This window comes from Mastacembelus armatus, chromosome 4 (genome assembly GCF_900324485.2).
Source record: "Mastacembelus armatus chromosome 4, fMasArm1.2, whole genome shotgun sequence".
Lineage (NCBI taxonomy): Eukaryota > Metazoa > Chordata > Actinopteri > Synbranchiformes > Mastacembelidae > Mastacembelus > Mastacembelus armatus.
This window is the reverse complement of record NC_046636.1, coordinates 17,578,941-17,601,692: the sequence shown is the minus strand read 5'-3', so window position 1 is coordinate 17,601,692 and position 22,752 is coordinate 17,578,941. Positions and strand designations below refer to the sequence as shown.

At 37.9% G+C, this 22,752-nt stretch overlaps 2 protein-coding genes across 3 annotated transcripts; both read left to right on the top strand.

Annotated features, from left to right (window-relative positions):
- Positions 1-300: 300 nt before the first annotated feature.
- On the top strand, positions 301-6,235 carry scp2b (sterol carrier protein 2b). Its single transcript, XM_026304677.1, has 5 exons — positions 301-450; positions 800-890; positions 2,338-2,467; positions 2,741-2,820; positions 5,530-6,235. The coding sequence occupies exons 1-5, from the start codon at positions 428-430 to the stop codon at positions 5,623-5,625; spliced, it is 420 nt and encodes a 139-aa protein (XP_026160462.1). The 5' UTR covers positions 301-427; the 3' UTR covers positions 5,626-6,235.
- A 3,389-nt stretch (positions 6,236-9,624) lies between these two features.
- Positions 9,625-21,377, top strand: podn (podocan). 2 transcript variants are annotated; one of them, XM_026304675.1, is made up of 11 exons: positions 9,625-9,747; positions 12,031-12,323; positions 12,446-12,539; positions 13,975-14,039; positions 15,084-15,193; positions 15,285-15,441; positions 15,563-15,678; positions 15,916-16,129; positions 16,335-16,778; positions 17,385-17,533; positions 19,202-21,377. In XM_026304675.1, the coding sequence occupies exons 2-11, from the start codon at positions 12,048-12,050 to the stop codon at positions 19,356-19,358; spliced, it is 1,782 nt and encodes a 593-aa protein (XP_026160460.1). In that variant the 5' UTR covers positions 9,625-9,747; positions 12,031-12,047; the 3' UTR covers positions 19,359-21,377. The 2 variants fall into 2 exon arrangements, with proteins under 2 accessions (XP_026160460.1, XP_026160459.1); XM_026304674.1 differs by having other exon boundaries at positions 9,636-12,323.
- The last annotated feature ends 1,375 nt before the right edge of the window (positions 21,378-22,752 follow it).

Here is a 22,752-nt window from a genome sequence, read left to right as displayed (position 1 = left end):
TCAGAACTGATTCAAAGCATTTGTATTGCTTTTCCACATACAATATAAGTCAACATTTAAGGCCAGTGGGTGTTCACTTAAACGATGACTGGAAATGAGACACTGAAACTTGGTTTGCTGAACAGTTAATTGTGTGTGTTATGTCAAATAAAACGTTGCGAATAGGGCTAAACATGTAAGACACATGGTCTTTGCTGAGAACTGAGAGGTTACCTTTACGTGCATATGACACCATGGAGCGACTGTTTTCTGAGTCGATCTGGGCTATCTGGCATCGACATGTCGAGTCTGAATATCTGGGACAGCAGGAAAAACCGAGGAAGTGTAGTAGCAGACAACCGGCAGTGCTCTTAGTTCACTGTCCTCAGTGTTTTGGTGGTGTGTCGACCCTCAATTTTGTCTTTAGTTCACCTGGCGCTATAACAAAATGCCTGAAGTGCAGACACCCAGGTAAATATATGGAACTCTGAACGCTAACGTTACCATTTTTCATGCACTAACGTTATCAGTGATTTGCAACACATTATAATATAAGTGGTCGTAACATACGATATACGAACACTTTAAGTGTGCAACTCATGTAAGTTACTGTCAGTAATTATAACATTTTTGACTTTATATTATATCTTTAATTATCTGTTCATACACCAGCCTCCAACTGCTTACAGCTGCGTTACAGTGCATTATAAAACACTTGGTACATGTTTATCCTCTGCTAAATATGGAGGCTTAAAGTAAAAGTTTGATCTGGGGTTGGTTTTCATGCTCATCTGAATTCATTTGTCTTTACCATGACAAGGATTCGAGCCATTAACACCAGTGCTGCTGATGGCCTGGAGGGGTTCAAAGCACATGCTGTGTTCCAGGAAATCAGCAAGAAGCTTCAGGAGGTAATTACATGGCTTCCAATAGGAGACAATAATATTAATAGCAGACCTGTGACTTTCTAATATTCTCACTTTTTAATCTGATGTAGTCTTTAAATTGGAATTTTTGGTTTAATTGGTTTGTAATACTCATATAATTGTGATAGCAGTCCCTGCGCTCTTACTGTTCTATACCAGTTGATGGGCCTTTAGCCCTGATGTTGGCACATTCGGATCAGCTGTCATTTCATAGCATACAAATAATTTTAAGCTTATGTTGACCCAATCAGACAAATGGTTTTCTCCAAAAGTCACTATTTTTAAGCAGTTACCTTTGTGTGACCTCAACCATACCAGACTTATCTCAAGCTCATCAGTGGCGCTGTCTATGTAATGAATGGGATTTGTCGTCGATGAGAAAACTGCAGCAGTGGAGCATAGGTGCTTAGGGACATGATTTAGGGTAATATCTCAGGCAACTGACCAGAAAAACCGACTTAGCCTAATATTTTAGATGTGGCACTTATCTTTAGTGAAAGGCCTTAGTGTTTCCATATTACTTCAATGATGACAAGGAAGTGTTTTTTTTCCTTTTCATACCCAAACCATCTTGCATATTATTTGATTTATATTCTGCTTTAGAGTGTTAATGGTTTAATTTATTTTCGCAGTCTTTGTATACTTTTGACCAGTTAAAACATTTACTTGTGTTTCCATATAATTATGGTGAAATAAGAATTAAGGAATGTTTTATAAAGTATAGAACCTGACCGATATGGGTTTTTTGGGGCCGATGCCAATACTGATATTATGAAGTAAAAAAATGTCTGATATCAATATATTGCCTGATATGTTGCCCGGTTTATTTATGTGTATATTATAGTACAGTACTAGTCAAAAGTTTGGATACACTAGAATACACTATACATAAACAGAATATATATCTATACATAAATGAATTTTAAATGCACATTAAAAAAATGTGCAAACACTTAAAGTGTGTAAGCACTTAAGCATTAGGAACAAAATGGTGCATTTTACATCAGAAATCAAAAACCTGATTACAGTTCATGTGTGTAAATTTAGGCTGTAGAATTGGACATTATCACCCAAAACATGGAAACCTTAAGGTCATAATTTCACATATTTAGAACGAATGGTAAAAACAATGGTAAAAACATCAAACAAACCTGCTTTGTCAGTTTGAAAGTTTTGCCACTGTATGTATATTTTCTTCCATTACTTGAAAATCTGCCCATATACACAGAATAACTAAACAACATGTTGTACAGCAACTGTTTAATGGTATGAACAGATGACATTTCTGAGGTGCATAACATATCCTGAAAACAAGGTAATATGCCTATGAATTATACTGAGCTTGTACATATATGCAGTGAATAATGGTCTAACATGTATTAGAAATACTGCACTGTTTACTGCATGTAAAATGTTCTTGTGCTTCAAACAGGAAGGTGAGCAGTTTGTGAAAAAGATCGGGGGAGTGTTTGCCTTCAAAGTGAAGGACGGCCCGAATGGACAGGAGGCAACTTGGTTTGTTGATGTGAAGAACGACAAAGGCTGTGTTCACAATGACACAGGTAAGACAACCTGAAAAATTGTCTAAAGGTTTTCTGTTGTCCCATATGACAGTGGAAACCTATAGTAACATGTAGTCATGTTAATATTCAACTATGCTTGAAAATGAACCTTAACCTTCAAGGCCCATGCACATACTGTGTTTCTGTTCATCTGATTTATGAGACTTTTAGTATCCTTTTGCTTTAATACCTTAATACAAGTCAGTGAAATATGTCTGATATGTTTATTTCTATTTTCTGCGTTAACTCTGGCTTCTCTATCTCTTCCCACAGCTAAAAAAGCAGATTGCACCATTTCCATTTCAGATACGGATCTGTTGTCCTTGATGACAGGGAATATGAACCCACAGACTGTGAGTACTCTATATGGTTTGAGTGGACTCATTTACAAGTACCTTTACCTTTTGTATTGTCAAATCAGACGTTAATGTGTACACTTTTTGTTATTTCCCATAGTTATGTCAATCTATAAACAGGAATAACTGTGCAGTTTAATGCTTGTCCTTATTTAAATAGCAGCATAAATATGAAATTGAAAAAAAGTAAATTATTTTAAAAGTAAACTTATGAAGTGCCAATATTTAAAGTGCTTGACAAAATGAAATGATCACACCTTCATTTGTGGAAGCGTCTGTGTCCCCACTAATCATAAATATCATGTACAAGTTTATTAGCAATTTCAACAAACATCTTTTTTGAGTTCTCTGCATTCACTACAGTGAATTGAGCACAGACAGTGTAGTTACTATGGGTTAATGTTCAGGTCTTTTTCATTAGGATAATTTGAGATTAAGTGAAAGGCAGCTCTATATTGTATGTGTCACTGAATTAAATTATTATCAGTTCTTCCTCATGATTGTAGTTTGCCACTTTTTTTTTTTTAGTGTCTCAGTGCAGAAAGTCGATGTTCTCACAGCACAGTCATGGCTCATGGATGTTTCTGTCAGTAAATACTATTGGTTGCTTTTGTAGTTGACTGTACATTGAATGATTGATTGACATCTTCAGATGTCCAAGACTTAACAGACAGGACAGGAAAGAACAGGAAAACAAGTTTTGTGTAAAACACTGCAGGCAATTTACACTGTCTGGCCACTCTAATTATTATCATTGGTATCTAATAATTATAATGGAAGCGTCCAGGGATCGGGTCGTCGAGGTCCCCGCCTTCGACCACTGCCCGATCCACATAGCACCTTATAGATCCTCCTGCGAGTGGTGGGCCCACAGAAGGGCGGCCCCACATCACTCTTTCGGGCTTTGCCCTGTTGAGCACCATGGGGGGAGACCCAGCCACCAGGCGCTCGCCAGTGGGCCTCAACCCCAGGCCTGGCTCCAGGGTGGGGTCCCAGCTTTGCTGTACCGGGTGACGTCACAGTCCTTGGTGTTCTCTTCATAAGGGGTGTTTGAACTGCTCTTGGTCTGGTCTATCACCTAGGACATGTTTGCCTTGGGAGACCCTGCCAGGGGCATATAGCCCCGGACAACATAGCTCCTAGGATCATTCGGGCACTCAAACCCCTCCACTACGATAGGTGGCGGTTCAGAGGGGGGCTAGAGCTATTATAAAGGTATCAGCAGTTACGAACATCTCAGTCTCTTGACCACATTTGCATATTTTTATACATTGAGTTGCTGCCATATGATGGGCAGATCGGATATTTGTATTAATAAACAGGCGTACCTGTATATGTGACAATGTGGTGAGAATATCTGCCTCAGGGATATGGGTTCCTCCTGCTGCAGGACAATGCTCAGCCTCATGTGAGCCGAGTGTGTAGGTAGTTCCTGGATAATGAAGGCATTGATGCCATTGACTGGCCCTTGCAAGCAGACACACACGTAATGTTAATTGTAATATTAACAATAATTTGTAATATTGGAGAATAAGCTTTGTACTGATAGCTGCCCCTGCTCATCTGCCCATCCCTGGGTATTTATATCTGTTGACTCTTAAGCTCTTTATTTCATCCTACCTCAGCCTGTATCCTGTTCTCTCAAAAAGTAGAACGTGTGGCAGTTGAATGGGGTACAAACAGTATATTTTGTTCAAGCCTGGGGGACACTCCAATGTGTCATTATTGGCTGATTGTGCCCATTTATTCCCGTCAGACCATAAAGGCCATAAAGCTGTTGCCGTGTGGATGTGAAAACATAACACAGGTTTCCTGCATGCGGCCTAGAAAAGAGACCTACCTGTTTAAGCAGGATCAGATTTCTGACTAAGAAACCTAAAACGTGATCTGTGTGCAAAAACAAGAAGGGCAGCTATTTCATCTTTTTCCTGCTTTGGATGTTCTCTCATATTTTAGTTGAAACATGTTAATAAGGCTGATGAAAGTATGTGTTTTTTACTGCAGGCCAATGCCATTAAATACAAAATCTAAGGACAAAGTACTCCTACTAAGTGTATATATACATGCGCGTATGTTATTCCTCTGTGCCACAGAGCTACATTGTTGTCCACGCTGTAAAAAACACACCTATTAGCCACTTGGTGACATGTTTCTTCATTAGCATTAATACAGCCACTGTACTTTATTTTGATTTAATCTCAAATACACTGTCCTTCTGCCCTAAATACTCACCATGCTGCCAAAAGTGTATTAATCCACTGCTGAAAATATTAATCTTCTTGTTTGTTAAACAACTGTTTTGAGTGCAGACTGTTGGGCAAAAATGGGCAATTTTAATTGGATACTTTCTGAAGGTCTCACATATTGTTGAGGTTTTTAAAGATATTTGTGTTTGCAAGATCCCATGCATACACTCATTATTGAATCATTTTTATTTCAGCTCTTGGTTGTTTTTAATATTTTGTGCATAAATGTTTTCTAAAAGCCATGGATCATGAGGCCCATGGAGGTCAGTGTTTCCCACTCTGTGCCTGTGTGCCATGCAGTTTCCTGACATTTCCTAAGCTGTTGTTGCCATTGCCCCACTTTCACTGCGTTGAGTTAATCTCTCACAGTAACTCTTAAAACCTGCAGCATGTAGTTCTCTCTAACACAGACCAACGCAGAACTTTCTGGATGACATTTTTCACCCTCTGTGATTCACAGGCATTTTTCCAGGGCAAGCTGAAGATCACAGGAAACATGGGGCTGGCTATGAAGCTTCAAAACCTGCAGCTGCAGCCAGGCAAAGCCAAGCTGTAAATGAGACGTTGGAGTTAGCTGTGACTACAACCTCTGGACACCAAGTTGACCTAACCACAAAGAATTTAACAGTGAACCTAGTTTCAGATAAATCTTACAGTTCAGTAAACCTTCTCACCACTTTTCCTATCAGTGACCTCATTGACCGACTAGGGTATTAATCAGTAGCCCCACTCGTTTCACTGGAGGATAAAATAGATATATAATCCATTGTCTAATTAGGTCACTGTCATGATAATACTGTTAGAACACTAGAGTAGAGACAGGTGCTCCTGCTTTGTGAGACTAATTCAGAATTCAGTACATGCAGTATACAGTATGTACTTTTTAATAATTTTCCAATATATGTTGCTAATGAAATTTTTCTTTGGGTGTCTGGAAATGTTTTGCATGGAGCTGCTCGATGTCATTTTCCACAATCATGGCTACAACTGTTTAAGTGCCTCCTTGTCTCAGACTTGCGGTTCTAAGCCAACAACACAGAAATGTTTTTCACTGCGGCCACCCAGCATTTCAGCGTAGGGGGTTCTAATTTTCTGCTGTGATATCATTGTTATATGATTCTCTAAAAGATTTCTACTAAATAAATTTGTCTTTGCTGTAAGGTCCACTGGGTGGTCTTGACTGTTTTTCTTAACTGTATTTAGCAAACACCCCTGATTAATTGGCATAGGCTTTGTGTTTTTAATACTTTTGCAGGCATAAATTGTTAATCTGTGAAATGATTTAACAAAATGTTGGCTTTGTTTTATAAGATGAAGGCTTCTTATGATCAAATAGAAATAGTGAGTTTAGGGCTGTTAAAACAGAAATATTGTCCAGATGTCCTAATGTAAGAGTCTGTGTTTATTTAATGTGAAGGGCATATATTAAATTCAAATTACACTCGTCCTGGCTCCACAAGAGTTCAAATCAGTCTTGCTGCACAGTTTAGGGGTCCTGTTTGAGGTTTCATTAGTGTGACTTTCCTTTATAAGGCCCTCTGCTCAGATGTATAGTACTTGGATGTCACCATCAGGTTGGCTGCCTCTGCATGTGTTCCCCTTTTGGAGGATCTTGCACTTTTCCAACACTGCAGCGACCTGGTTCCAGACTGCCACGCTGTAGATTTTCCCCTTTGTAAATGGAGGAGTGTGGCTAAAAGACAAATCTGTTAACTAGCTCTGACCCAAATTCCGCTGCAGCTTTTGGCTTGGCTCTTGTGCTTTTCTGGATTTTACTCTGGAGTCCCATATATTTGACTGTTTACAAGTAAATGCTTTTAAATATAAGATTTCATAATTTTAATGCCTTATTTCTTCATATTTATATGCATTAACATTTAAATTTGATCAGAAATGTTGAACTGTTTGCATAAAGTCTGGAATTAGAGCCTGATTAACAAGTGTAAATAATACTATGAATCCACTAATCCTCATGTGAATAACACCAGCTTAATGTAGAAGGTAACAGTGCAAGAATAAAATGATAGATAGATCTGATAGTCTGATAGTTCTCTGTGGTTTAGGATGAGATTACAAATTGGAGGTTTTGACTTAAGAATGCTATTAGGCTGCAGCATCAAGTGTTTTTCAAGCCTGACCCATACTTGGATTCCAAGCATCAATTTTAACCATTCCTTTTTAGTTTATGTTTTACATTAAGGCCTTAATTATTTTCCATGATGTCTGTGCTTTCTCTGTTGTCACCATGACCCTAACCTTAATAAAATGTTTGCTACTTTCTGCATGTTATGTAACAGTGATTCAGCTTGTATGCAGGTCATTACTATCTTGGAAAATAATTATCTGCTGCCTAATGGGCTGTGTTGAAAACACACAGAATTAATTTTTGAAATTTATTTTAGTTTTTACTTTTGGAAGAAGTGGTAGATAAATTGAGCTCTTTGGAAAGATGCCCAAAAATGCCAAAAACATCAAAGAGTGAAGGAAAAACCCAATATCTTCCAATTCACAACACAGCAAACAAGCTGTTCTAAATGCTACATAATTGATGATGAGCCAAGAGGCTGCTTTTTGGACACTGTTTACATTACAGACAGTCTGAGTGGGACTGTTTAGGTGTCGACTTGTACAGAGCTGCCTTTTAAAGAGCTCAGTGCAGAACGGTTTCTTCAAGTAAAAGATGAAAAGGAATGCAGTTCATAAGAATGCAGGACTTCAGCTGCATGGGGAAAAAAACCTGTAATTGATAGAAAGTGTAAACAAAAATGATTATGCTGCAGCTGTATAACTGTCCATGCTTCAACCCAGCAGACACAACAGTATAGGTATAAATTCATTTTCACTGATAAAGTAGAAATGAGAAGTCCAAAGATTCCATACTTATCTTTATAATACCACACATAATCCCTGCTGTTCTGTGCAGTGTCCTGGAGAAAAACTTGAAACCCAAGAATCTGGGACTTCTTCAAAAAGGTTGTCCTGTTCATGTTCTACTGAAAGAGTGGAAACCTATTAAAACATGCACTAGTGACCAGAGAACCATCCAAGGGGATGCCAAATAAGATGAGTAATAGCAAGAGCATGGATCAGAGTGTGTTTTCTCCAAGTTCAGGAGGAGATTCAGGCATGCAAACTGTGTTCTTTCTCTCTCAGCCTGAAAACAGCAGCTCAGCAGACATGTTGCCAGTAAGTGAGGCTCCCAGAACTCTGTTAGACTTACTATAACCACAAGGGACCCAACATCTCCCACCCCAGTCCAAGCATTCATCACTGCCTTCATTCTTGTCTGCAGCTGATGGCTGCAGTTCCAGCATAAATATCTTGAGGAGATTTATATTCTAGAAAAAAGGTACTAGAGGCCACTTCCAGGAGGTTCGCTGCACTAGTATTTAGTAAGTCCAGATGCACTGGATAAAAACATTTTTCAGTTTCAAGTTTCCACCCCCCCAAAAAACAAAACCAAAAAAAAAAACAGATAAATGTACTATAGAGATCAGTGATGACGAAGCCCTGTAGCAATCATAGAGAACCACTCGTATTTTTTTACTCTGCTGTGTGAGGATAAAGGCAACTTTCACATACATGTCACTAATGCAGTGATTATTAAATTATTAAAATTCACACAAGGAATGTCTGTGGAAAATATACAGCATCATTTTGGTTTTTACCCATTACACCTTATTTTTACATGCATAAAAAAAAGCAAAAACTCTTACCTTTGTTTTGACCACATTGGAAATTTTGGATTTACTTTGTTTTTTTAAGGCTGATTTTCTCCACACAAACCAGAATCAGATGCACAAGGTAAGAAATGAGATGTAAAAGTAAAAGAAAAAAATCAAACAAACAAAGAAACAAATATACACCTTTTGTTAGAGCAAAGTTGGACTGCTCATTGTAATAAGGCAGCCCATATTGCTGTTAATGTGAATGTGAAGGTCAATGAAATGTGGTAATGCATCATAATGGTAGCAGATGTTACCTCACTGTGCCTCACTGGAGGTGGGCTTGTTAAAAAGAGGCCTAAGTGGGACATTAGATCATATCCTGTTGCCTCTTTTTGGCAGGCTGCTATTCCACCTTTTAATTTATTATTACAGTTTTTAGGAGCACTCCTCTGTGTCTTCCATAAATGAATGTTTTCTTAGAACATACTTTTGTTAACAGAGGAAAGCTATATAGACCATTTTACAAAAAAAATCTGCATTACAGTGTTTTAGGATTCAGTTAATTTTGGAGAACAACCATTTAAGTGGATCCAATAAGTGTTATCCAAAGTCTACTGTATGACTATGATCTGAATTAAATGCTGTGGTATTGGTGTAATCTTGTTCAGTCTAGAGGAAACTGTACCAAACTGCCCCAGACTAAGCCATCACAACACAAACCTACTACATTAAAACTGGAAAGGCCTGGCCTGAAAAATTCAATACTTGGTTAAGAAATATGAGAAAAAAGGAAAGAATTTGTGTTTTTGGCTCCCAGTCAGGTCAGAGCTGTCTCTCTTACTCACTCCCTTCCTTTCGTTCTTGTGACTTTCCCTCTCCCACTCCCACTTCTCCCTCACATCTGGAGGGTAGCTGGTGTGGCTGTGTGACTCTTTGCCTGCTATGGGACAAACTGTGTTTGGACTGGACGTCAGACTTCAGTGCATTTCAGCAAACATTGTTTCAAAGGGGTAAAGTACAATATTAGAGCAGAATTTTGCTTTTGCAGACTTTACTTCTGCATGCTTTAAAGGTGGCTGTTACAGTATGTTACATGGAGCTTAGGCTGAGTTTCAAGCCTTCAAGTGCCAGCATCATTCATCCGCGCATGATAGTTCTAACATGTGTATTTCAGATGATCCAGGGTATTTAATAGTGCAGTAAAGGCATTTCATTTCCTCTGCTCAGCTGAAAAAAAAAGTAGAACAGCATGAAAGCCAGATGATGACTTTTATAATGATCTATCGTCATCGGTTAATAAAGAGTTATTCTCACTTCAAACCTCTAAATGATAAAGTAACATGAGAATGTTGTTCACTTAGCGACGGCTTTAAAGACTTCTTTAACCCATCTGCTATCATGTTTTTATTCTAGCCAGGGTTGGCGTACAGAAAGTGCAGACAAGTGCACAGGCTTTTATTTTTATTTGCACTGGGTGAATGCACACTGATCTGCAGATCTTCCGTGGGTGTGTGTGTGTGGACCTGTGTGTTTGCTTGCTACAGTTTCTCTGGTAGCGTTTGCAGTGTGACAAGAAAAAAAGGCAGTTCTGATAGATGGCTTGTAGCCTTTTGCCTTGAGAGTTACCTTCAGTACCCATTTGTAATATTTCTATCATCACTGGTAAAGATGACTGGAGGGCTTTTTCCTGGTTTTACATACTAACTGTTGATTTTGTCCATGTCAGACAGTTAGAAAAGGCTTTTTTAAATTTAATGTATACCTGACAATTTGACTTTCTTGAAATTGTTGATTTTTGTCCATGCATATTGTGTTATTGAAACCAAAGAGACTGAAACTGTCAAGGGTGATGTTCCATGCTTTTTTTTAAAAAAAAAAAATCACCCCTTGTAGTTGGTGAGAACTGAAGCTTGAGGCACAGCAGAGAGAGAGCTGGGTGGCCTGATGAGTAGTGCCAAAAACAGTTTATACACCAGTTTAGAAATTGTATTATGTATTGTATTATGATAAAGTACTTTCAATTATATGGGGTATGCAGATACATACACGTGTTTGCTTGCTTTAGAGGGCTACTCCAATTGTTTAGTATTGCATATCCATCAAGTTGGAACACTTGAGACAAAAAATAAAAAAGGTTCACATTTGAAACAGGAGAAGCTGAAATAACTATAATTTTAGTCTCTATTGTGGGTAAAGCTCCAAAAACACTGGACACTACATTTCCCATAATTCCAAAAAGTGTCTATCATGTATGGCCATGTCCTGGGAAATGCATACATCTTTCAAACTTCATGCAAACCATTTCAACCATTTGCAAACCAAGTCGACTTTCTGTTATACATTTGTAGCACTGTTGTCAACTTAGCAGCTTTCTTGCTAGATTTAGAGACTTTTTGGAGCCTTTTAGTGACACTAGTTATAAATCTAGAGACTTTTTGGACAGATTTTAACTTCTTTCTCCAGAAGCGAGTCGCCAGGACTCCCCATGAAGGTGCAGTCTCACTTGCTGGTCACTGAGTGGGAGCAGCGTGTTTAGTCAACTGCTATGCTGCTGGCAGAAACATAAATGAGCTGCACATGTGCAAGCCAGAGTTTCCAGCGACCAATCATAAAGGCTCATTTGCTCGGGGAGCTTCCTATTTCTCTTCCCTAATATAAATCGCATGCACATAATTCTTTTGCAAATACACACATACTTGGTTTGTATGTTTTTTTAAATTATGATTGGCAGTTCACCACTACCTTCTTCTGGCTGCTAGTTGCATAGCAACTATACAAACTGACATTGATTCAATCAATTGACTGACATTACAATATTTTAGCACTTGCACTTATTATGTAATTGGTACAGTGTCTGCTATAATAAATAAAAGTTTATTATTTAGCTTTAAATAGGAGAAAGTTAGTGAATGTGAATGGGTGGCTCCAAATTAGTCTTCCTTGAAGTTAGTGTACTTGTATTAGGATATTTGCCAATACAATAATGAAATCAGGTTTTTATAGTAATTACCCAGCTGCACTTATGACACTTCACATCTTCATAAGGTTGTGCATGATGACATTAGGGGATCAGTAAAATGATTTCCTCTGTAAAGTCTTCTGACATGCTGAGATTTATTACCTACTTTCAATATTTTTTCTATAACAATATAGTGCATAACTGCTTGCACAGTATATGAAACCCAGAGAAAATGATTACTCTGCAGATCCTCTTACAAGACATGGCTCCTAGGGACAAAATGTTGTTTGAGCTGATGTTTTTAGCTTTACTGTCCGTATGCTTTTGCAACAAGAGTGCTCAGCAGTGGATATGGCCTTTCCCAAGCATTCCATCCTGCAGGCCCTGAGTGTACTGCTCTTGGCCTGGGTTTTGGTGCATTGCCAGGCCCCTCTTGAACCAGAGGAAGAGGAGGAGGAAGAGCTAATAAAAGAGACTGACACTACAAAAGTGGTGACGAAATCTGGGCCAATCCAATGTCCACCAGATTGCAGCTGTATGGCAGAGGGGGAGGTTGACTGCGCTGGAGTCGACCTCACTGAATTCCCGGCTGAGTTGTCTGTCAAAACCCGCCAGCTCTCCCTGCAGGTCACAACTGCACACATACACAGACAGTAATACACATTGTGTTTAGCTCAAAAATGAGTTTTCAGTGCAAAACTTTCATCCACCACTCTATTCACTGTCTGTGTTTTGTCTCCTGATACCAGAACAACAAAATCGAGGAGATAACAGTGGAGCACATTTCCCATCTGCATCAGCTTGAGACTCTCAACCTTCAGAACAATTGGCTCACCACAGATGGTAACCTAATCTAAACAACTTGCAGGAACATAGTGTATAGCAGGTGAAACAGATTACAGACATTTCAATAAGGTTGTCTTGTGTGGGGCGAACAGGGCTCTTTGTCACTCAGTAGAGTGTCTGAGTTCACCTGGTACCAAGCCTTAGATCAGGTTGAAGCAATTCTAGTTTAAGTAGTTCTTGCGCAACTTGAATGTTGTTTGTGTAATATCACATTTAACTTGTATTTACAGAAAAAATAGAAATCCAAACTATAAATACAAATACAAAAGGAAAAAAGAAAAAATGGGAAGAAAGATTTTTTTGCTCATGCCATATATTACCTAATTCAGCTGCTCTTTTCTTTTTTCCTTTTTTTCTTTTTTTTTTTTAGAAATTAAACATTTCATTTCTTAGCACTAAAAGACACCCTTACCCAGTCTAGTGCACTCAGACTTACCCTATCTGGTAAGACCAGTACCTTATGCTTTCTAGTGTTAGTTAATGTTTCCTATCTCTAGTAAATAATTGCTTTGAAACTGACATTCACACAGTCAATTGACTGATGTTATAATTCCACTTTATGTGTGTTACTTTTCCTCTATATGTTAGCATTTGCCCTTATTATGTAATTGGCACTATGGCTGCTATTCATTATTTAGCTTTAAATAGAAGAAAGTAATGTTTTGAAATGCTAAGGCTTACCAAGTGCCTAAGTTCTATTTGCAGCTTCTAAAATTATTGTGAATTTACCATTTTGTTGTAATCATGCCGCTAACAGGCCTACATAAATATAAAATTCTATTCTATTTATTTTTAGTCCCCCTAATTTTGCTGTGGATCAAAGACTTGCCTCACTTGATTAGCTGTAACCTCCTTTTCACCCTGTTTTCAAATGTGGCTCAAAGATACAATAAAGTCAAATTCTTTGGTTAATTGTTCTTCACTAAAATTTAAAGAATGTAGAAGCTGAAAGTTTTTGGAAAGCTTAACCATTGCAACTAATTTTCAATATATGCAGGCTTTTACCCAGGATCAGTAAGATGATGATATAATGAACTGAAAAAAATGGTCAGCAGCAGATTTAGCAGTCAGGTATAAATCAATGTCACATTATTCTGAAAAAATATGTGAATGATTACTAATGTGCTTCTGAATGGTGATGCCAGTGCCTAACAAAGCCAGTATGAATCATCGAGCTGAATAAAACAGTATCAACAAAGTGAATTAAAATGAATTCGATTATGCAGCTTATAGTGTCCAGTAAGAGGATATGAAGTTACTGAAAATCACACTTCAGTAACTCTGTCTAGCTCACCACAAAAATCCCCCTACACAGAGCTTCAGAAAATGTATTTTTACATGTTTCTCATGCATGAAGTGTGTTTGAACTGTGTATATTTTTGGCTTGTGGTGGTAGCAGCATTGATTAAGAATGTATGTTTTCTCTTTACAGGCCTTGCAGATGAAGGTTTTGAGATGCTTGAACAGCTGGCTTATTTATACTTGGCAAATAACAAGGTGAGTCACGCTGACATGTTTATTCTCACTACTAAACTCAACTGTGCTTACATAATTCAACAACATGCTTATCTTGTGTATCTCATCTTAGTGTTATTTTATTTTCATATTATTCTCTTCAGTGCATCTGATACATTGATAAAGTGCCAACTGGTAGAGAGAGGTGGCAACCTTCTCTCATACTCTGTGTGCGAGCTTATGCTTATAATCACTTCCAGTATGGCTGTGCCAGCTTATCAGAGCTAAAATGTTACCGACCCTTTTGAACTGAGCAAGAGCGAAAGGATGGACAGATTTGTTTGTGCCTTCACTAGGATAAATAGGCAATATGGGATGCAGAAAGAATAGGGGATTTTTGCTCACTAAGCCTTAAAAACACCCATGCTGTTTTAATCCATAAACCATGTTATAAAGGAGAGCTCTAAGTGAACATTTAATATCACCACTGCTTCTCAAACTTCTATATTCTCTCCAAATTTCTACAGTGTAGTGCTACTACTAGTATGACTAATGTAGAACATTGGTTTTACAAATGGCGCACAACTTGCCACACAACATCTCTATTCTGTTGCAAATGAAAATGCAAATGCTTCCTTGCATAGGAAAAACAGGTGGCATCAAAACTAATATGTGAATTTTTTTTGAAAAATCCAACCAGACCTAATAACTAAATCACAAAGTACTTTGTCGTAGCCTTCCAAAACAACTCATACATCCATCACAACTAACATACAGGATGAGCATTTTCTGATCCACCACATCCTTGTTGAAAATTTTGATGATAAACAAATGAGTGATCAATGAGTGACATTGCCATCTCTGGAGACCCACTAAAAAAGAGTTTCAAATTAGGAAAAAATGTGGTCATGGATTTAAAGGAAAGTAAGGTTTACAGTTGGTAAAAGAAAGGAATCAAACCATATATCCAAAACAAAGATATCCTTTATCATGGTATTTTAATTACTTACAAAAAACCCACCCATCATCAGTGGAATCAAATATGTGTCATCATATCCTGTCATGTTTTATTTCTTGTGCTTACAGCTTACATCAGCACCAAAGGTCTTACCATCATCTTTGGTTAGTGCTGATTTTGCTGCTAATCATCTTACAAGGATCTACCCATATACATTTGGCTATAAACCAAAACTGAGGTACAAATATGTGTGTTTGTGTAAATTTACGCCGTATTAATAGAATTACATCCAGTATGACATGACATTATCCCTTGATCATGGTTTCCAGGTCTGTGTATCTTCATAACAACAAACTGACTGATGCAGGGCTTCCTGATGACATGTTCAATGCATCCGACAACCTGGAGATCCTTACCTTGTCCAGCAATTTCTTGCGGGTTGTACCCAAGAACTTGCCCTCCACCCTCTACCGTCTTCATCTGAAGGTGCGGCACCTCAGGCATTTAGAAGCTGCTAGAGAATCTTCCTGATTTTCTGTATTTAGATGTTACATCTATGACATATCTGTTTTGGATGATAATATAAGCATTGTTATTGTTGTTACAGAGCAACAAGTTGGAAAAGATCCCACTGGGGGCCTTTGACAAGTTGCCAAACCTCAGAGAGCTGTATCTCCAGAACAATATCCTAAGTAATGAAGGGATGGACAACCATACTTTCAGGTGGACAAAATCCTCTATCACAAACCCCTACTGGTCAACAGGTTCCTGCCTCTTGATGTTATTGCCAAGTGTAAAGCCTGTAATGCCTTGTTTGTACAGTTATATTTTCTCAAGCACAAGAGTATCCACTTGACAAACATACCATATGAAATCTTGTGTTGCAGCAGCAGAGAGAAAACAACAGAGTACAAGATCACAGAACTGATTTGATGACTTCCTCTCCTTCTCTTCTGGTAGCCACCTGAGCAGCCTGGAGTGCCTGGACTTGTCAAATAACAACCTGAGCATTGTCCCCAAGGGTCTGCCTCGCAATTTAGTGCTGCTACACCTGGAAAAGAACTCCATCCGCAGCATCCCAGGAGATGCTCTTACCTCTGTCCGAAAGCTTGAGTACCTGCTCCTCCACAATAACAAACTCCGCTCACGTTCCATCCACCCAGCTGCCTTCCATGTACATTTCCTATTTCATATTCTTTTTCATCTTTTACAGTTTTTAAAGATCTTTTTAAAGTAGACCTGTAAAAACATGGACATTTTATTCACTATTTTCAATTGTAAAAACATACTGAAAGAGATGATATTGTCAGTGGCTTTACATTTGACATTCTGCAAATTAATGGATCACTTCTTGAATCTTAAATGTGCATTTTCACCAGGGTCTGAAGAAGCTCCATACTCTACACATGTACAACAATTTGCTGGAGCGGGTTCCCAGGGGCTTGCCACGGCGGGCCAAGACCCTAATGCTGCTCCACAACTCCATTTCTGAAATTGGCCGCAATGACCTGGCCCTGCTGTACACCTTGACGGAACTCAATCTCAGCTACAACAAGCTGACTAGCCTGAAAGTACACCGTGAGGCCTTCAGAAAGCTGCGTATGCTGGAAATCCTGGACCTGTCAGGGAACAGCTTGCACTCCATGCCCCTGGGTCTTCCTCGCAGCCTGCACGTGCTCGAACTCAAGAACAACCAACTTAACTCGATACCAGAAGGTGCACTCATGGGCATGGTGAAGCTAAGAAAGCTCATTCTAAGTGACAACGAGCTGAAACTGAACTCAGTGTACCAGGGAGCCTGGATGGAACTTAGTGCACTCACGGTGAGTGTTTGGGAGAGACATAGAACAGGTTTTGATTCAAGACATTTTGTGCCCTGTAACATACAACCTGTAACATGGCTCTTCTGATCTTTATGAAAATTTTGTACTGTTTTTACAAACTAACTGATCTTTGGCATATGGGTAACAGCTTAACATGTACAATAAGTGTCAGTCCAGTTACTTAATATTGATATTTATTAATATAATTAATATTCATATTTATAAGTGCCATGAGTAAACTGTGTCAGTTAGTCACCACCTGCAGTTTGAATGGCACCAGTCAAATTAGTTTGTAATATTATTTAAGCAATATGTTTAGAGACAGCCCAACAAGTGTGTTAAATACTTCCTCCTGAGTAGCACCAAGATGTAGCTCCAGGAACTGGAAGAGAGGGAAGTGGAGAACAATGGAAGCAAAACAGAACTCTGTGATGCATTTGGGCCCTGTAGTGGAGAAGGTGTTTTAGGAGTACAGCACATATAGTCCAAAGCATATTTTAAAAAAAAAAAAAAAATTAAATTCTTGTCATTTCAGAAAAATTCATCAAACAGATCTGTGAAAATTTGTTGTTATTTTTTGTATTTTTTATGCATGTCCTAATTTAGACCCTAGACCTGTCTGGCAACCAGTTGACACACATCCCCTCTGACCTACCTGAGTCACTGGAGTACCTCTATCTGCAAAGCAACCGCATCTCCAGTGTTCCTGCTTCAGCATTTGACAGCACCCCAAACATCAAAAGCATCTTCCTTCGGTAAGAAAAAAACAAACCATTTCTTTTCAACTCTGAGTTAAATATTAGATTTGGTCACATTAGTGGTAACTGTATGTCCATGAAATTCTTTCCAAATGAGAAACATGTTAAGACTTGTTAACACTCCATTCATTCTCAGTGATGTTTGCACAAGCTGCTTTACATCAAAGTAGCTTCACCACACATGCACAAAGGTATATGTTTTACCCTGACACCATTCACTGGGAGTTTGAGGAGTCTGGTGGTTTTCCATTTGGACTCATCTCTACTCAGGAGATGATTATGCAAGTTCAGCCTGTGCAGGAAACTGTTGCTGTTGATGTTGCTGCAGGAACACTTCCAACCGTGTTCTTCCCCAGTTTTCAGCACAGGCTGAAATTTTGGACAGTGAAGAGGTTTGAATTTTGGTCTTGTGAAAGTATCTGAGGAAAAGTCACATTCACAGCACATAAAACCTTGACTGAATATGTGAAGTGGTAAAAGTGCTTAAAAATTAAAGTTCAAAGAGCTTAAAGTAATTGTTTGACATTTCAGGAAATAAAGTTTATATGTGTGTGTGGTGTCTGAAGCTAGATACAGCATCCAGTTATTTTAGCTTAGCTTAACACAAAGAATTGGGAAACAGCTAATGAAGCTCTATCTATACAAAAAAATGAAGTGTAAAAAAACAACATCCTGGTTTGATTGGGGTTATGTGCCAGACTGTTTCTTCGCCAGAAGCAGTGGCATCCTCACTCACTCAGCTCACCTGCTGCTGCTGGTGGCTTATATATATATTTTTTAAATACAGGCATAACACTGGCATCAATTTTCTGTTTTTTTCATGTAACTTTTGCCAAGAAAGCAAATGAGCATAGTTTCCAAAATGTAACACCAACCTTTTGCTGGTTTATAACACTGCAAACAAGTGCAAACCAGATAAGACAACTATTCTAGTCTTTTATGTTATGTTAGCTTTCATACCCTACTTTTATCTTTTCACACCAGTGTTTATGTCACTGTCAAAGCTTTTCTTATTTTAAATAATAATAATGAGAAGAAAGTTTTAGTGTTGCATGAATGGAGGTTTACCTCATAAAATCAAGCTTGTGTCAAAGTGTAATACAACAAAATTTGTACTGCAGTATGGTTTCTATTCCCTGCATCTCCACTAACTTATGTGCATTCAGCAAGTATTATACATGGGTTTATTCCACATAGTGCAGGAAGCTGAAAGCAGCGGACAGAATACAGAATGAAAGGTTTTGGGCATGTGCTTTGAAGGCTTTTGTTCTATTTGGTTTTCAGTCTGACCTCAAGCTATCTGCATTATGGCTTGTGTTTAGAGGCCTTGACCACTTCCAGGCTCTTGTGCTCTTCATGTTGTTTCTATTACCTGCTGCCACAATCCTTTTTTGTTTTTCACCAAAATCCCCCTGCACCTGGGAACCTTTGGCCTGAGCCAATTTAGTGCTGCTGGAATGCTTGCATCAGTGGGGGAAGTGGAGTACTCTATGCTGATCCCTGAGTGGGAGAGAAGTTTTCAGATGTTCCTTCACAGATGTGATTTCTAAATGTAATGTGCTGTCTGTCAACTACCTCCTCTGCACGCTAGGCTGTTTGCTTTTAGTTCCTCAAAACCCAGCGATCAAATAAATGGATATCTGCCGTTCTTTTTTTCTTTCGCAGGTTTAACCGCCTGTCAGTGAACTCTGTGGATGAGAGCGCTTTTGCACACCTGCCTAATTTACAAGTGGTGGACACCGACTTCTCCATTAAAATCGATCTGAAGGGGGAAGATAAGATGATGGAGGAAGAGCTGGAAACGGAAGACACACTACATTAAACTGACACTGGACGGCATCAAAGACAGAAAGGGCTTCGAAATTTGAGTGAATCTGTGAATGTCATTTCCCAGCTTCATTATTCTATTACGCTAAGTGGCACATATTTCTGGTGCAGGATGCCAGACAAAATTACTTTATTTTCCATTTTATGGGCTGGTTAGTATTGCATATTTGAGCTTTAATATTTGTTTTAGACTGGTGATATGCAACATCTATCATTTGCATTGTGTTACTTCCCAAAAAATGCATTCACCAAAAGTCAGAGTAATTTTTCCCATGTAAATGTTTGAATCAGTCAATAACAAAAATGTAAATGCTATGAAAAAAGGACACGTTCATACTGCATGCATCTTCATGTCCGCTTTCTGTCACTTTGTTGATTGCTGCCTTGGCTTCCTGGCTTAAAAAAGTGTTTTTTACTAGAAGTACTGTGAAACTATTATTGTGTTTAACACCAAAGGTAGCATGACAAGCAGTCTGACTCCCACTGAATCCAGCAAAGCCACAGTAACTGTTGAACTCTTAAATAGGACTTCATTTAAATTTTTTCCCAATTGGTCCTTTGCTTACTTTTTAAGTAATCATTTAATATCTTTGTTTATAAAATGTCCAAATATAAAAAATGTCATAAGACTAAAGTGATTTTGTTATATCAACAAAAGTCTCCAGCACTGAATTTATAATACACAGTAGGAAAAGTAATGAAATCAATTAAAAAGCACAATCTAACATTTGAGAAGCTTTAAAGTTACAATCCTTAAAATGTCTGATGTGAGAAAAATACTTTAAAACAGGAGCATTTCCTGTTACCCTCACTGCCACTACTGCTCTTTGAGGGGAAAAGATATGATAAACAGAGATCCACCCTCATCCATAGGATGTAGCATAAAAAAATCAAATTCTAGACACTCAAATAGATGGTAATAGTAAAAGTCCTTGAATTAAAATAATACACTAACCATGCATAACTATACTTACTCAGGCTTTCTGGACACACAGGAAGCAGTTAAAACGTTCAGTGTCTCTTTTGTTCCAACTACCCCTGGTGGTCCAAAGGGTCCTTACATCCCTTGTAACAAGTGTATGTTAGTGTGACATCAGTGTCTGTCCAGACATGCTGAGGAAGAAAGGTTAATTAATGCATAAGCCCACATTTATTAAAGGGCTTTTATTGTTAACCATCCACTTAATCCTATGGCCCGTATTTTTAACAATACCGTAAATATTAGTTTTGGTAATACATAGAATTTATTATTACTGCTGGGGCATTCTACCTTTCCAAGATGTTTACATTCACAGGAATTCATGCAAAACATACTGGGCATAATGCATGGGTTTTCTTTTTGCTTTAATTAAAATACTATAGTAGTATAAATAATTTGGCCAGCAACATTTTCAAACCTATGTTAGTCATTCTTCTTCCAAAGAGAGCAGTTAATCGCATTTTTGGTACACCCTTTGACAAATCATGTGACATTTGACTTGTATTGTAAAAAACTGACTTCCTGTTGCCACCAGTAACTGGAGCTGTTATAAAATCAACCAGGAACGGACTTTTAAGGATTGTATCTCTAGCCAGTAAATGTTCAGTGGTTTTACCTGGTGTACTATTTAAATTGTTAACTGTCAAAAAATCAAAATGATCACTTTCACTGGACTAAGTAAATTAAGAATACAGTTTCAGAAAAGAATAATCTCAGTTAGCACTGATTTACCCACAATGTGGATGAATGGGAAGATCATTGTTTTTATACTACTCTTTTACCATGTGCTTGTTCATGAAATATTTCAAACATAAATGCAATTTCAGCATATGTGAAGCTTCAGTCCATGCTTCTGCTGCTGTTACTTCAATCCATAGCTAAAAAAATCAACTATTTTTATATGACAATGAAAATACTCATTCTGTTACATTCACTATATCACTATGAATACAGTGTCACCTTCACATACAGCAGTATTATACTGTCACATATACAGTCATTGAACACAGCAATAAATTATGTGAAAAGGCTGAAGAAGAGTGTGCGTTTCCTAACATCCACTAGAACCAGATCATTATTTTAGCTCCCACACAGAGCCATGTCACTGCTTATTTCTTATTTTCTTATTTGTCTGCAATATACAGCTGCTGGTATAATATAACCCAGATGCCATGAGGAGAGAAGCATGTCAGATGTTATGTCATCTTCCCTTGAGAAAATGCTGGCAGCCATTAAAATACAAACTATAGAAGCTGTCTCTCCGGTGAGAAGCACTCACAAGTCACTGCACGGAGCTGACAAAATAATTAATGAAACATGAAATACTCCAGATGACAGAGTAAATTGGAGCATTTATGTGATGATTAAAGTGAAGTGAGTTTTAAAGAAACTTTTGGATTGTTTTAAGTCTGTCTTAATACAACACAAATGCAACAACACAATAATTTATCCTGAACCTGTTCTTCCTGTTTCTTCCATTTTTGATTATCAGATGCGCTTTGGCTAGTTTTTCCTTATCTAATATGTTGGTCTACAGACAGAAGCTGCAGCTGTAGGACATTCAGTCACCCAATTAGTCGCCAGAGAAAAACGCATGACTGAGCTGTAAATGTAAACAATCAATCACTGACCCCATTGAATTGATTGTTTGTTTGGGTAAATGATTCTTCTTTATTAACTAGACTATTCAAGACTATTTTAGACTTTTTTTCAAATTATTTTAAAATGCACATAAGTTTTTTTTTAATGATTGTATGTTCTCTATTCATGATGCTTCAGTCCGTGCAACAGTCTACATAAAATAGCTTTTGAAATTAAAGCACAGGAAGACACCAATGAGACAGATTTAAGTTTCAAGGCTACTCAGTTTTTAGAAACATTTTTTTTCAACTCAGACTGCTGAAGCCTCATAATGAAGACTATGTCTGATATCGCTGTTTATTTGCTATAGCTTACCAAGATTACTGCCCATCATTATATTTGAGTATCAGAATATTTGCAGTGTACAAAGCATCTGTCCATGGCAGAATATTTGCATGTTATAAATATAGTGTCCATTAAATAGGAGGTAGTGTATATGTGTATAATGGATAAAAATGTATATTGTGTCCCTCATTTCTTACTTCAGAGCAATCACTGCATGGCCAGACTGGATAGGAGGAAGTATTACATTAACCAATATCTTTTTCCACATAAATACACCGGCATATGAATTTTGTGTTAAGACAGACCTGAAAGTATCCAAGTCTAACTGAGAGGCTTTAGTGCAAAATTCTATGAACTAATACAGCAGAAAAGCCCCAAGTTTGTGTGTTGTAAATAAAAAATGTAAATATAGCGAAAACAAGAAAAATAAATTGTGGCTTTAAAGCTGCTCCTGAGGCTGGTCAGATAATCTAAACTATTCAAA

Bases quoted from the DNA above. Each gene is read 5' to 3' on its own strand.
- scp2b (XM_026304677.1), top strand. From the start codon at position 428: ATGCCTGAAGTGCAGACACCCAG. The intron at 451-799 runs GTAAATATATGG...TACCATGACAAG, and splicing joins CCTGAAGTGCAGACACCCAG to GATTCGAGCCATTAACACCA. The intron at 2,821-5,529 runs GTGAGTACTCTA...TGTGATTCACAG, and splicing joins GGAATATGAACCCACAGACT to GCATTTTTCCAGGGCAAGCT.
- podn (XM_026304674.1), top strand. From the start codon at position 12,015: ATGCTTTTGCAACAAGAGTGCTCAGCAGTGGATATGGCCTTTCCCAAG. The intron at 16,130-16,334 runs GTACATTTCCTA...CATTTTCACCAG, and splicing joins TCCACCCAGCTGCCTTCCAT to GGTCTGAAGAAGCTCCATAC. The intron at 17,534-19,201 runs GTAAGAAAAAAA...TTTCTTTCGCAG, and splicing joins ATCAAAAGCATCTTCCTTCG to GTTTAACCGCCTGTCAGTGA.